The sequence below is a fragment of the Neofelis nebulosa genome, chromosome 8, assembly GCF_028018385.1.
Source record: "Neofelis nebulosa isolate mNeoNeb1 chromosome 8, mNeoNeb1.pri, whole genome shotgun sequence".
Lineage (NCBI taxonomy): Eukaryota > Metazoa > Chordata > Mammalia > Carnivora > Felidae > Neofelis > Neofelis nebulosa.
In genome coordinates, this window is record NC_080789.1 from 136,494,862 (window position 1) to 136,509,998 (window position 15,137).

Genomic DNA, 15,137 nt, shown 5'->3' on the forward strand with positions numbered 1-15,137 from the left:
GATGGAGGTTGTGGCTGAGCAGAAACGCTATGAAGAAACTCCGATCAGGCCGCCGTCGTGGTCATTTATTCAGAAGCGTGTCACAGAGAAAATGTTTGGAAGGGGGTTCCTGTCCTTGAATGTGCTTCCAGTCAAGTGGGAGAGACAAGCGGGCGAGTGAAGCCGGCAGAGTGGGGGGGCGTCTCGGGTGCCGTGACGGGGCTGGGACAGGTGCTTGCAGGTCACACAGATGTCCCCGCAGTCTGTGGGGACAGAGGGGTGGGCAGCCTGCACCCAGAAGCGCTGGGGGGTGGTGCCCTGGGACGGAGGCAGGCAAGATCGGGAAAGCGGGCTTCCGGCACAGGTGTAAGGACCTCGGGGGACAGACACTGGGCACAGACCTGTATTGAGAGTCCCCGTGGGCCCTGCTGTCCTCAGCAGTTTGGACCCGCTTTCGTGGGAAGCAGCTCCCCTCCAGCAGGCAGGCGCCGCGTCCCGAGAGAGACCGGTGCAGGTCGGGCCCAGCCTGCCTGGCAGGTGGGCCTGTCTCACAGATGAGACGTTTGTCGCTACAGAAAGACGGTGCTGAGGCGGAGGGGACACCCCTGAAAGGCCGTGGTGGTGCATGAACGGAAGGACCACCGGTCAGCCGTGTGTTAGGTGGCACTGACCTCGGATCCCTCCAGATGCTGGACTGGATCGAAGGAGACACCGAAGCGGGATTCCGTGTCAGGATCTCTGTCACGATGCAAATCACACGCTTGGCCAAGCATTGATCCTCTGCCGTCCAGCCCGGGACGGGGTGTTGGTACGGTGGGGCCTGCCTGTGTCTGGGCCTGTTTTTTTCAGGACAGATCAGAAAGGAACAGGGAGGCCGGCAAAAGTAACGGAGACCCGGCGGGAGCCTTTGAAGCTGCCGGCAAAACCGTTTGTCACGGAACGTTCCCGCGATGAACACGAGGTCCCAGCTCGCCTGCCGGCTCCGTTAGCAGACGCGGTGGCCTCCTCGGGGGGCTGGCCGTTTGTCCTGCACGAGGTTTCGGAGTCCACGGCGGTTCCCCCTGATCAGTTCTGCGACAGGTGCCAGCAGCCAAACGTGAAAGCCGGGCCGAGCAGTTTTCTGATGACGGAACCAGTTTTTCGCTGATGTTCAGAAACCGCATGAGTCAGGAAGAGAAGAAGAAGGGGAAAAAGCCAGCTCTTCAGTTCTGTGAGCTCCAGAAAAATTGTCAAGTTCCAGCAAGCCAATATTCATGCTGATGTGCTTCGTCCTAGCACCAGAACGTCCGTGGTTTCAGATTCCGTTTTACTTAAAGAGAACGAGGTCACTGGAGCAGAGACGGAGCGCGTTTGCTTTTCGGGCCATCGGCGGTGTGAGCGGTCGCAGGCGTTTTCGTCTTTGGGAATTGGCCGGGCCGTGGCCGTTCTCCTCGTCCACGCTGCTCAGAGAGAGCAGACGCGTGCGGGTGTGGACGGAGGGGCCGTGGACATGGCACGAGGCAGCTCCCGGAGCACGGACCGCCAGAGGGGGGAGGGTCGGCACCTGTCCGCTCACCTCCTGGGCAGGGAGCCTCCCGCACATCAGACTCGAGTGAGGCTTTGAGGACTCAGCGCAGGCCCCGGCCTCGATTCCAGAAAGGCAGCAGCAGAGTGGGTAGCTGACCTCCGAGAAGCTGGAGCCACAGCCGGTGAGCGGCCCAGCCAGGTCCGTCCTCCGCATGAGGGACCCAGGAGAGCAGGTCTTGCAGGGAGGGGACGGGTCGAGCCTGTGGATGGCCCCTCAGCCTGGGCCATCTTGTGGGAGCCCTGGGCCCAGACCCGTGGGGGGTGGGACCTATAAGTACGAGCCCTCCCCCGGGGGGCTGTGTTTATCATAAATCAAACCTTCATGCTCAGTGTGATCGTTGTCACCCAGGGTCATCCTTTCCTGTCCGGTTGCTTCCTCCCCCACGCCTGCCGAAGTACCCCAGGGTGTCCCCAAGACCCATCCGCTGCAGGTCTGTGTGCCCTTGGTCGGTTTACGAGGTTGTGCGTCGCCATGCTCCCTCTCCTCCGAGCATGCTGCAAAGGTGCTGGGGAAAGTTCTGCTCGCTCCTTCTTTAAATGCCATCTCCTTCCTGAGTGGCCAGGCCTGTGCAGGGCAGTGTAGTAAGGGGGGTGCTGTGTGCTTGTGTCCGTGTGTGAAGGAGAGAGCCCGCACGAGCACACGAGGAGGAGGAGAGAGGGCCACCTGGTGCATTTACTCGTGTCCGTGTGTCCAGCGATGACAAGCACGGCTTCTGAAACGGACAAGTGATGACACGGGACGACACCGACCAGGCCCTGCCGGCAGAAGTGACTCTGAGAACACAGGCTCACAAGTTAGATTCTCTTGCTTCTTTGGTGACTGTCACACGCACGGGTGTAGAGGTGCCATCCCAGGGTGGCTTACAGACATTTCGGGAGCACGTGTGGTTTTCTGAAACGTTATTTGGCTTAAATTACTTGCCCACGTGTAACCTCTGTTTTTAGCAATAAAGGATAGAAACGTCCGTCCAGTGGGGAATCTCAAGGAATCTTTTTTTATGTTTTCCACATAACTTTGGGATGTGTGTTGGCCCAGCAGCGTAAAAACACTTCACGTGCTGCGTTTTGGCAGTGTGCGTGCGTTCAGTCCTTTAGTGAACATGTAGGGACGCTTGGGGGACTCAGTTAAGTGTCTGACTTGGGCTCAGGTCATGATCTCACGGTTTGTGGGTCTGAGCCCCACGTCAGGCTCTGTGCTGACAGCTTAAACCCTAGGAGCTGCTTCGGATTCTGTGTCTCCCTCTCTCTCTGCTCCTCCCCCACTCATGCTCTCTCTCTCTCTCTCTCTCTCTCTCTCTGTCTCTCAAAAATAAACATAAAAAAAAGAGCGATGAACATTTATCAGTGCGCTTCTTATGAAAAGGTATATATGTGGCCCTTGACTCTCTCTTCCCTTTTTTCTTCTTCCTCGTGCTTAATAGAAGGCTGAGGAGAAAGCATCCAGAATGCTGGACACTAAGGAGACTTTCCAAAGTGATAAGCTTCCGTGGCTTTTTCTTTCCTTGCAAGCTGTGTGCTCGTCCCGACCTGGATCTGACATCGAGATCAGGCAGAATGCAGTGGGGTACGCTTGTAAGATAAAATACGTAAGACTGAGCTCTACCAAGGCAGGGAAGGTGTTCCTGATGAGTGGGGTAGAGACGCACATGTGTGCACACAGACCCCCCACCCGCCTGCCTGTTTGTCCGTCCACCCACCCATCCAACCATCCAACCACCCACCCATCTATCCACCCATCCAACCATCCAACCATCCAACCACCCACCCATCTATCCACCCATCCACCCACCCATCCATCCATCTTTCTATCCTGTATCTGTCCATCATCATCTCTGTCATGTACCTATCCATCCATTCACCCACCTGTCCATCATTTTCATCTATCCATCCATCAATGTCATCTATCATCTATTTATCATCTTCTTTTCTTTTTTAATTTTTTAATGTTTTTATTTTTGAGAGACAGAGAGAGACAGAATGTGAGCAGGGGAGGGGCAGAGAAAGAGAGAGAAAGACACAGAATCTGAAGAGGCTCCAGGCTCTGAGCTGTCAGCGCGGAGCCCGACGCGGGGCTCGAACTCATAAGCCGTGAGATCACGACCCGAGCCGAAGTCGGACGCTTAACCCACTGAGCCACCCAGGTGCCCCTATTTATCATTTTCTAGTCTGTTCGTCTACTGTCTATCTAAAACAGTCACTTTGGTGCTCTTCATGACAACCGGTCAGGGGATGCAGAGGTGTAGGTACGATCAGTCAAGCCTTCTTGGATTTTTAGGAGACTAGGTTGTGACAAGTTTAACGCTGCAGAAAGTGACCGCGGAAATGATTGGGGGCCGTGAGTGCTGACCCGGTGATGCCGGAGTCTGGGGCAGCTAGCTGGCCGGCCACCAGGCTGCAGAAGAGTCACAGAGGAGATTGCGGCATCCACCTGCACTGAATGAGATTTCTCTTCCCTTCCGTCTGCTTCTGTGGCCTTGCTCGCTGGCTTCAGAACGTGCGGAAGAGAGCGACCGGGGGACAGCAGGGTGCTGTCATGGTCCGTGTGTATTTCTTTTCACCTACCCTCAGCCCTTCCGGGGTCTCTCGGGTACAGGGGTGTTCGGTCGTGCAACACGCACCAGATACTTACCGAGCATGTGCTACACCAGATAACCCTCCCAGCGCTGGGAGCCATCCTCGTCCATTCCTTCGGGCCCCGAGAACTCGGGAGTCATCCCCGTGTGCCAGGTGGGCACTGTCCTTGGAGCTGGGGGTCGTGATGAGCAAGAGACGTGGCCCCTTTCTCAGTGAGGCGACAGTCTCCCTGGAGACGGAGGAGGGGCCTTGTCTTCCCCTCCCCCGCCTCGGCCTGTCTCACCCTAACAGACCTACCCAGGGGCAGACACGCTGCAGAAGTCTGTGCCTGGTGCCGGGAGAATCACACCCCAGCTCTGTGTTCTCTAGGGCAGTAGGAGTAGTGGGTGTGCGCTGTTTCAATCCGGAAGCAGTGCTGTGTGTTGCTTGGGCGGTAAGAGGACAGGAAGAGACTCCTTCCCTCGAGTCCCCCTTTTCTGAGTCCCCCTGGGTGTCCCTCCTGGTCTCGCTTTCACTGTGCTTCCCGTGGTCTGGCTCAGGACCTGATATCCCAAACCCCTTCTCCCTGGCCGGCAGGAATGGCTGTCTTCCTAACAGCCGTCTCTGACTTTGAGACTTCCGGGAAGTGCACCAAATGTAAGCCAGTCAGGTCAAGTCAGATCCCTCTCTCTCTGCCCCTCCCCTGCTCGTGTTCTCTCTCTCTCTCAAAATAAATCAATAAGCATTAAAAGAAAGGAAACACCGAACGTTGCGTCTAAAGCAGAAGGCCTGTTTGGAGACACACCGTGACTGAGGGATCTGGGCCGCGTGCTGCCTACACTCTGCTTCCCCGACATACGGAATGGGTTCGAGCAAGAGGATCCCGAAGAATCCTATAGTTCTTCAGTCCCCACACTGCACCGGCCCGTCCTCCGCGGCCCTGCCAGCGAGGCTGGCCTGCAAATAGCAACGTGAGCGCCCCTACCCGCCCCCCCCATACCCCCTTTGCAAACGAACTCCGAAGTTTCCAGTGGGGCCTGGCAGTTTGGAATTTGGCTTCACTTGTTGCTTGCAGTTCATATTTCCGCCACGTGGTCGACCCGTTAGGCTATTTCCCTCAGCCTCTGGGTTTTGATTACAGTGTTTATTTTCCACATTCGGGGGGCTCTGTGATGACTTCTTTGAATTTGCCCGTCGTTATAGATCTTTGGGCATTTCTTCTTGGCTACCTGTCATGACAGACTTCTACTTACAAACTCTAAAGGCTTCATGTAGGAACCCAGAAAATAAGAAATCCGAAGCAGCCTTAACTGTTGACATAATGATGCCATACGGTGCACGAAGGTAACTTCTCCACAGCAGCCGTGTGTTTATCGGTATAATTGAGTTGAGAAGATGGGGTGTGTGTGTGTGGGGGGGGGGTGGCATCTTGCCTAGGTGACATCTAGTCAAGTCAGTCAACATAGTCTAAGATGGGGACAGGCCTCTCCCGATACTCTCTGGTGTTTCGTTGCTATTGTTTTTTTTAAAAATTTTTTTAACGTTTATTTATTTTTGAGACAGAGAGAGACAGAGCATGAACGGGGGAGGGTCAGAGAGAGGGAGACACAGAATCTGAAGCAGGCTCCAGGCTCTGAGCCGTCAGCACAGAGCCCGACGCGGGGCTCAAACTCACAGACTGTGAGATCATGACCTGAGCCGAAGCCGGCCGCTTAACCGACTGAGCCACCCAGGCCCCCCTCGTTGCTATTGTTTTATGCTTATGCTGAACACCAGCCCATAAAGAACAATGCACCGGGCTTGTGGGCCATAACACAATCATAACCTGTGAAGCAAGACTTAGCAGATTGCCGGGCAACGTCTGGGAAGGTTGGCAGAGGAGAAGTGAGGCACTTTTTGTTGTTCAGTATCACTTGCCTGTAAAGAAGGTAAGATACCTCTCTGGAACTTTCTTATCACGCTGTAGAATAGGATTTTCTAGGAAAGGGCCTCAGCAGCAAATGTTACTTCCTAAGCCTCCATCCACATATATTTTATATATTTTACGGCCCCAAGTAAATTCTTGCTGTGAATTAGTCCTTAATTTCTAGATGCATGGAAGAATTTTAACTAATTTCAGTGCTCGTGTTGAAATTCATTGAACAAGTGCCAAAAATGATTGATTGAACCCCTGCTATTGCCGGGTGTAATTGTAGCTGCTACGGATACAGCAGCAGACAAAATGAAGCCGCTGATTTCTTGGTGCTCGTGATCTGGTGGGGTGGACAGTAAACCAATAAGCCACGCACTCTGGATACAGGGAGGGTTTCTTGGTGAACAGTTGTGGACTGTGAGAATAGCAGAGCTCACGGAGGCCTGGAAAGTCACCGTCAGAAGAGGAAAGTTGCCGAGAAGAAAAAGCTATAGGGCAGATGAAATCTGTCTGATTCGAACACAATGCCCGTGAAACATCCACGTGGAGACGGTTATATGTGTCTGGAGTTGGGGAAAGGTCTAGGGTGGAAATGCAAATTTGGGAACCGCGAGTTTGCTGATTCGCGGAGAGCGTTTAAAGCCAGGTGCGCCGTGGAGCGAACGTAGCCAGTCTGAGAACTTGAGTGCTGAGCCTCACCGTCGTTTGCGGGAGACGCACAGAGGGACCCAGGAAAAGCGAGCTGGGATGCACGAGGGCCTGGACAGGCCGGAGTCTTGGAGGTAGAGGAGAAAGCATCCCTGCTGTGTGGAGCCACAGACAGGGTGGGCCAAGAAGACAACCAAGGATTGCCGTTCTTTGGTGATGCGGGCAAGTTGTGGGCTTGGAAGGGCCCCTGGGTGGGCCCCAGAGAGCCCTGCGGGGGACAGGGGAGCCGGCAAGTGCAGACAGCTCCAGAGGCTTCCACCGTAACAAGAGAACAGAGAACGAATGAGGGGGCTGCAGGTGGATGACAGATGAAGAGAGAGTTGTCGTCTTACAGGATGGGCCTGCCGACCGGGTTCTGCTCAGACCGCGGACGTGTGCGCCTCATGGGTCTGGAGGCTGGAACCAGGTGCCTGCAGAGGAGGGTGCTCACAGGGACTCTCTGCCAGCTTTGCCCATGGCTGCCCCCTCACTGTGTCCTCACACGGAGGGGGAGAGAGGGAGAGCGAGCAAGAGCTCTCACAAGGGTACACTCCATCATGAGGGCCCACATTGCATGGCCTCATGGAACACCTTACTCTCCTCCCAAAGGCTCCATCCCTAAAGCCATCCCACAGAGGTTAGCGTTTCAACACACAAATGGGAGTGAGGGTGAGGGACACAATTCAGTCCAGAGCACCACACGGTGAACAAGAATATTCTAGAAAGTGTTGTGGGCTGTAAGATACATTGCTGATGGTGGACCATGAACCCAGAGGGCAGAAGGGGTGGGTTCGGGGTGCACGGAGGAACTTGAGATTGGATCAGACAAGGGGAAAATGCAGAGCCATTTGGGAGTCGGATTCCAGGGGCAAGGAATGTTCTGGAAGTGTTGAGTTTCTGGTGACTGAGATGAACGAAAATTCAGGGTATGGTGGGATTCTCCTTTCGGTCTTCCAGGGGGAGGTAGGAAATTCTGGAAAATTACAGCCTCTTTTGGGGAGTGGTCTTCTGTCAAGTTGAAGCGACCAAGCCTGGGGTTCATTGTTGGGGGGTTGAGTTGGGGGAGAGACTGCCCACCAGGAGAGCATGGAGGCTCCCTGGCCTTGCTGCTGGGACGAAGGGGGCACCTCCCCTCCAGGGTGGTGGGCAGCCAGGAGGGGCCAGCCTTCCGTAGAGGATCTGCATAAAGCGAGAGGTCGGTTTCGGCCAAAGCAACAGAGTTCTCCACTTGGTAAAATATGTCTGGTTATTACTTCAGTCGTTCAGATTTTTGTAACTAACAGCAAAAGGAGTAGTGACCGTAAAGGACTCATGGCTTCTACGGGATGGAGCTGGGATTTGATCGCACATCGACCGAGACTTGTGTGTAAAGTAGGTTCTGCACAGACACTTCATGAACTGCAGGAGATCCCGGGAGGCGTTCCTGGAGTTACTCAGACTCCTTTCTGCCTGTTTATTGGGCATACTGTTTATTAACTTCACACCTCACATGCTCTTAGTTAATTGGGGGCAGCTTGCACACGACCCTTCCTGATCAAGGGCACAATACGGCACACTGAGTTCCGATGTTTTGCAAGGAACAGTAATTCAGTCTGACTCTGCGTGGTGTTACCAGCCGCCAACTCAGTTATTTTCTGGGAGGTAACTGTGATGCCCTAAGATGTCATGTGCACCAGAATTATTCCGCTCACAGTCCCAAAGTTTTATGGAGAGCCTGTTGAATGTGGCAGGGCATGATGCGGCATTGGAGATGCCGTGGGAAAATTATTCAATATTGGACGCTTTTGACAATTTAATGGCTGCCCGTTCCCAGGCTGAATTGAATTCTGGAAGGCATTTTCTTTTCACTGTCTCAAAATGCATTTCACTCTGCAGCAAATAACATGTAGCTCTGGGCCTTCCTCACCAAACACAATGGAAAGAATCGGTTTAAATTTTATTGTCTGTTGATAAATACTCTGTGCATTATTTCAGTCAGTTCTAATTGGATTTATTTTTTAAACTCAATCTCTGTAAATTGTACTGACAGCAAACAGTAAAATCAGGCAGTTATTCTAATACCGAAAACATAAGCACACCAAAACTGCTCGTACGGCCTCGTCCTGGCCCTTTAATGCCTTGGCTGAACCAGGTGCTCTTGATGGGGACTTAGGGGGCCCTCGGAGTAGAGCATGACCCCGGCTAAGAAAAGACGCTTGCCACGCGGACTGCATGGTATAAAATATCTTGAGGGACACCTGGGTGGCTCAGTCGGTGAAGCGTCTGACTTCAGCTCAGATCATGATCTCACGGTTCATGAGTTCGAGCCCCGCATCAGGCTCTGTGCTGCCAGCACAGAAACCCGCATCTGATCCTCTGTCCCCCTCTCTCTCTGCTCCTTGCCTGCTTGCACTCTCTCTCTCTCTCTGTCTCAAAATAAACTTTAAAAAATGCACATTTTGAAGATCGACTCTTCTGTTACCATATGAGAGAGCATCGTTGTTTCCCGGAATGAAATCAGGGTGCCCGCCGTGCCAGTTGTGTTCGGGAACACGTCACATACGCGAACGCCATGATCATGCAAAGCCCAGCGACATACCTTTGTCTCTATCCTGTCATGCGTACCGTGCTGTCTCCTCTGTAAACACTGGGCACTTTGGCAATGGTGCCAGAGTCTCATCTCAGGAGGGTGTTTTCCTCCCCCTCTCAGAGGTGTTTCGCTCTGCTACGTGCAATGTGAGCCCAGTGCCTGCCTTGTTCCTTCCCTGGATGGGGGGCGGGGAGGGAGGGGACCGTCCCGTACCTACCTGTGCTCCTGGGGCTGGCACCCGGCAGGTCGTCACCCAGGTGCATGTTGTGGAACTAAACCCCGTGGGTCTCGTGGTCCCTTATAGGCCGTGCTGCACCTTCACATCCGGTAAGCAGCCTGACCAGGTGACAGCAGCCGTTGAACGTGCCGGAACTCATAAACGTTCATGGTTAACCAGGATCTGCTTATGGAGAGGGGAATGCCCCCAAGGGATCCGAATTCCTTGCTCTTGGCACTCAAGGTTAAACAGGAGCATGTTACCTTCCCAGAGCTGGGGCTCACAGAGGGCGGCGTCCGGTCTTTCTGGGGTGCCACGGGAGGCAGCGGCCACATGTGTATTTTCGTGGACTTGGGAATTGGGAATAAGGGGGAGGTTTGAGGAAACACGCCATCGGATGGTACTAGATACCCCAGACTGTCTTTTCAAACGCTCGCGTCTCTGAGAGCGTCGTCCTCGTATGAAATGTCCGTAAATCGAGCCAGCACCAGGTGAGTTTCAAATGCTCGGCTAACCTCCTCACAGACACCTGAAGTCTGTTCAGAGTTGTTGGCACGAATCGGCTGCCTCTCTCTTATTGGTTCCCTTTGAAACTTATTTTCAAAAATCAGATGAAGTTTTCGGTAGCTGATCTTTCTGAAGGGTAATCCCGTTGATGCTAACTGGCGGCTCTTTGGAGGGAATAGAGCTGTGTTTCTACAACCAGAAATGCTAAGGACAGTCAACCGTCCTCTCTGGCAGGCAGTTCACATGCCCCCCGAGGGACGGATTTTACCACCCTTTTCATCCCGTTGGTGCGGAGCTGAATCCGTGTCAGCCCACAGAGAACATTCCACCCAACTTAACGGACGTGTCTGCAGCCGCATCTCCTCCTCGGGTGGGCGGTCTTCACGGTGCTCTTGTTTCAGCAGTGATACCACTGAAGTTCATTGTGGTTCTGTTTTTTTTTTTTTTTTCCCCCCCCCGACAGGTTCTCAGCATGATAATCAATGCAGCTTACAAGCCCGGAAGGGTATTGCGAGAACTACAGCTGGTGGAAGATCCACACTGGAATTTCCAGGAGGAGACACTGAAGGCAAAGTATGTGTTTTCAGTTCTGCAAAACCGTGCTCTTGGCGACGGTTAGCCTGCCGCTTGGAAGCGTTGCCCCTGTTCCTTGTGACCCGGCCCAAAGAAGTGGGAACGGATGGAAGGCTGTCATCTTGTACGTGGTCGTTGCGCTACGTACAGACTCATTGGCGTTTTTGTGGCCCAGAGCCGCCTTAAGCCTGGGGACTCCAGAAACAAAGGAGAGATTTGTTTAGCTAATACTTTATCGTGTTAAGCATTCCGAATCGGAACTTACTATGTTTTAAGGCCAGTAGATGATTTGATCAGAAGGGGAAGAACTGTAAAAGAGAGACTGTCCCTTGCCATTATCATACATGATTCACTCACAGGACTTCCTGTTTGATGCCGTGGGGAGTTAGTGCCAGACACACGTGCTCTTCGCTCTGGTTGCTGGCCGTGTTAAAAGGTAACCATTGGTTTGGCCAGTGGCCTGTGGGTTGACATGTGGTTGGGCACTTCCTTTATTTGCAGATAGACTAATGGGAAAGGTGATATTTTGGCTTTGCTTTAGGTTTCCCGAACTCTGAAATGGATGGCACCCGCGGGATAGATAGGGTTGAACACGGTTGTCCGTTTAGGAGGCAGACGGAAGAAGATCCGTTTGTCAAGATAATTTTGTTTAATAATTGTTTTGACTTCATATTCATTTAGCTTTGCAGTAGAGTAGATCTTCCTGATCGACTTCTTGTCTAACGGTGTCCTAAATAAAATAGCTTTTAGATGTGCGACGTTTGGGAAATGATACTTTTTTAAGTTTTACTTATCTATTTGAGAGAGACACAGACAGTGCAAGCAGGGGAGGGGCAGAGAGAGAGAATCCCAAGCAGGCTCTGTGCTGCCAGCACAGAGCCCGACGTGGGGCTTGAACTCCCGAACTGGGAGATCATGACCTGAGCCGAAGTCAAGAGTCTGACGCTCAACCGACTGAGCCCCCCAGGCACCCAGAGCATGTCTGCAATTTCAGATTCGGTGCAAGTCATCTGGGATCTGATGACATTCTGCCAACTCACAGAAGTTAGAGGAAGTACATGTCAACAGGGAGAACGTTTATTTATACGAAGAGGTACATATCTCGTCCTTCCCGAGAAATATTTAAATGAACTTCCCCTGTAGTGCAGAAGAAAATCGAGTTTTTTTTCCAGTGTAACATTCCATAGCTTTCTGCTTTATCTAAGGGAGACACCATCTAAGATAGAACATTTTCTTGTAAGGCTAATTCATAGGAACAGTGGTGGCCAAAAACCCGAACGAGTGTTTTTCCCGAGACACTCTTCTGTAAAATTCAGTGCATCCCAGATATACCTGATGGATAAGAAAATAGGAAAAATACAAAAATCTTAAATCCTATTAAAATCTCCCCTGTCCCTAAATAAGCCAGAAACTTGCCCCAGGTACCAAAATGACAGGGGGCGTTAATTTTGCGGTGTTTTCGCCGGTGTTCAGAGCTTTTATTAAGTCCAGCCCCGATACAATCAAAACAGTCAGCCCGGCTGGATTGGAAAGGCAGCGTGTTCCTGTTCTATCAGATACGACAGTGACTTCCTTAGCCGGATCTTACATAGCAACTTAGAATGAGAAAGTGTCTGTCTGTGCCGGGTTCCAGGCGTGCGGGATCACGGCAGCATCTCAGAGCAGCTGCTAATGATGACAGGTTTACAGGGGGGCGGAGGGGGGTGCGGGGGAACGTTCCGTCATGACGCTCCGTGTTGCTTCTGCTGCTTCTGACGTAAAACGACAACTTTTCAGATCTTGACAACTTTGCTGTTTCCTTCGGTACAAATGAGAGGAGAGGGTGCTGGCGTCTTCCCGTTTTGCATTCTGCCACAAATAAATTAACCCAGTGGAGGGGGGACCCGCATTTCAGGCTCTGGGTTGTCTTCTTGTGGTCCTTGAAGGACAGTATTACAAGGAGAGGTTTCAGGAAGAGAGGACGTGAGATCGTCCAGGCATGGGGCTTGCGAGTGCTGCCTGCTAGCATCTGGGCTTTCTTTCTCTTTTTTTAAAGTTTATTTATTTTTGAGGGAGAGACCGAGCACGAGCGGGGGAGGGGAAGAGAGCGAGCGAGACCCAGAATCCGAAGCAGGCTCCAGGCCCCGAGCTGTCAGCACAGAGCCCGATGTGGGGCTCGAACCCACGAACGGCGAGATCATGACCCGAGCCAAGGCCGGATGCTTACCCGGCTGAGCCACCCAGGCACCCCTGGGCTTTCTGGGTTTTTTCTCTTGTGAAGAGTAAAAAACCCACTTACTTGACCAGATGGAGGTTCCATTGAAAAGGTTTGACCTGTACGGGGGAGGAAAAGGAACATTGCCCCTTAGTGATTTTTTTCCTATTTGTCCAACCGCGGTACCTTTCCTACTGAAACAAAATATCGCAGTATTGAACACCGCATAAGGGGTGCTGTCATGAGTCTGCAGCACGTATTGAGAGGTGCCAGAGGAATAGTAGCTTCTAACATCGTTCATGTCGGCAGTTCTGGAAGAGAGAATTCTCTTTCCGATGAACTCGGGTGTACTGAATTGACCTACATTATTTTGAATTTCAGGAGGAGGAATTTAGGCTCTGCCTTAGGGGGATTAAAAAAAGTTCCCACTCCGTGCATCTAGAGACACTTCAATGTTTTCCAACGCGTTATAGAATCTTCTTGGGGAGAAAAGACCGTTAACTCTGCTTTGAGTGGCTTTTGTGATAATCTTCATAAAATCCAGGGGAAGGCTTCATAGATTTTCCCAGTCTTCTGTTACAGTTATTCAGAATATTTAAAGAGGAAATGTCCTCTTTAATTTGGAGCGAGTTAGACTTCCTTATCGCTTAGGCAGAAGCAAAGAAAGTCACATCTTTGAGGTGAGTCATGGTTGGCTCCCTGGAATTGATATTTTTGTTTCTTTTCCATCAGCAATTACTAATTTTTATATGTTTTGATTTCACCTTTTTTTTTTGTCTTCTACTCATGCTCATATTTTGTGAATAGCAAGATGTACTATTTGGCTATAAAGTGATTTGTGTGAAAAAGGATTCCCAAAACAGAAACTTCTCACTGAATAAAAAATTCAGCTCGCTCATTCGTTCGTTTTTACGTTGGGCACTTGCTGTCCTGAAAATGTATACCGTAAACGGTACAGGAAGCAGGTGGCTGAACCGGTTTGTGGAGCGTAAGCCTGGAGTTCTGCGTGTGCCTAATTAAGTTCATGAGGTTATGGGCGTGGTGTTTCTGGTTCAAACACAGATCAGTTGAGGATGTTCGGAATTGGATCGGTGTTTCTGAAAATAATCACCCCTCTCCCCAGTGTGTTGCTCGTAATGATTAGAGTTCTCATTAATTGAAATGCAGGAATCGAGAAAGAAGGGAGAGGTGTCTGAGGGGTTGAGTTTCATAAGACCGAAAACCAGTGACCCGGTGTGTCGACCATAGTTTTGACGATCGAGATGTGACCGTGAAGGAGAGGCTGTCTTCTGGAGGAGATCAGGATCGTATCTTATTGGTGCTAATGACAAGAGTGATTTCCCCACAACATCTGAAGCTTTTCTGTTTCTGCGGAGTTAAATTCTCCCTTCAGTACTCGAGGATGTGAATTCAGCTTGACAGAGTAGAACCTCGTTTTCCATTCTCACACTCCTGTCGCTCCCTCCCAAGAGTTTGCTAAAAGGTCCCGCTCTGGGTCCGTTTGAAAGTGAATACTAGAACTCATATCAAATTGAAGTCATCCTCCTTGGACCGTACTGATATTTTTACATGGATCATTACAGGATTGTGGGTTGTTTTCAGTCTGTATTTCCTGTTGACTCAAAATCCATTTTGGTTTTCCTCAACTCCTGACTATTGAAAGAGACTACTTTTTCTAGTACCCTTGGGTTTCTGTCTTTCTGGGCCTTACTATATTGCACTCCCATGTGGAAATGAATCCCTGCTCTAATGGGTAGGAAGATATCAGAAGGCCGTTCATACTTCCTTATTGATGTCAAGGAGGAAGAACATTTTCTCTACCCTGTTATGTTCAGTCCCTGGGAGCCTGCAAATTAAACTGACAAAAGACAGATTATCAAGAGGAAAGACCATTTACTTAAGGAGCAGTGAACACACAGCAGGCAAGGTACTTCGGGATGAGTAACTTGAAGGGGCAGTTAGAACAAATAGGTTTCTTTATGAAAGACAAATGAGTTTTTAGGAGAGCGAATGGGGGAAAAGAAAGTTTGTGAAAATGTTGCCTTACACAGGCATAAAGCAGTCTTTGTGTCTTCTTCGTGGTCATGAAACTCCTAAGAAGGGATTTACGGTAGGTTTACTCTGGTCTCTCCCCTGGGGTTAGAAGCCACTCCAAAGAGGAAATTTAATGGTAGTCCTCATTTCTCAGAAGTTTCTGCTTTTAGTCAGGTAACGGGAGCTGTGAGAAAGCTGCTTTCTGCGTCCGTTGAATCTCAAACATCTTTACCTAAAAATAATCTCTGGACTCCGGGCTTCTGAGTGCGTCCCCATGGTGACGGCCAGGAAGTGTGTCCCTCACGTGTCCCTCCAGTAATGCAGAGGTGCTAAGGGAACGGGGTGA

The 15,137-nt window shown here is 51.2% G+C and overlaps 1 protein-coding gene across 10 annotated transcripts in view; it reads left to right on the forward strand.

Annotated features, from left to right (window-relative positions):
- SFMBT2 (Scm like with four mbt domains 2) overlaps window positions 1–15,137 on the forward strand; it is a 231,323-nt gene that overhangs the window by 192,065 nt on the left and 24,121 nt on the right. For all 10 annotated transcript variants that reach the window (XM_058681954.1, XM_058681953.1, XM_058681956.1 and 7 more), the window contains one exon: window positions 10,454–10,563. In XM_058681954.1, the coding sequence (XP_058537937.1) occupies window positions 10,454–10,563 (110 nt within the window). The remainder of the gene's footprint in view (window positions 1–10,453; window positions 10,564–15,137) is intronic.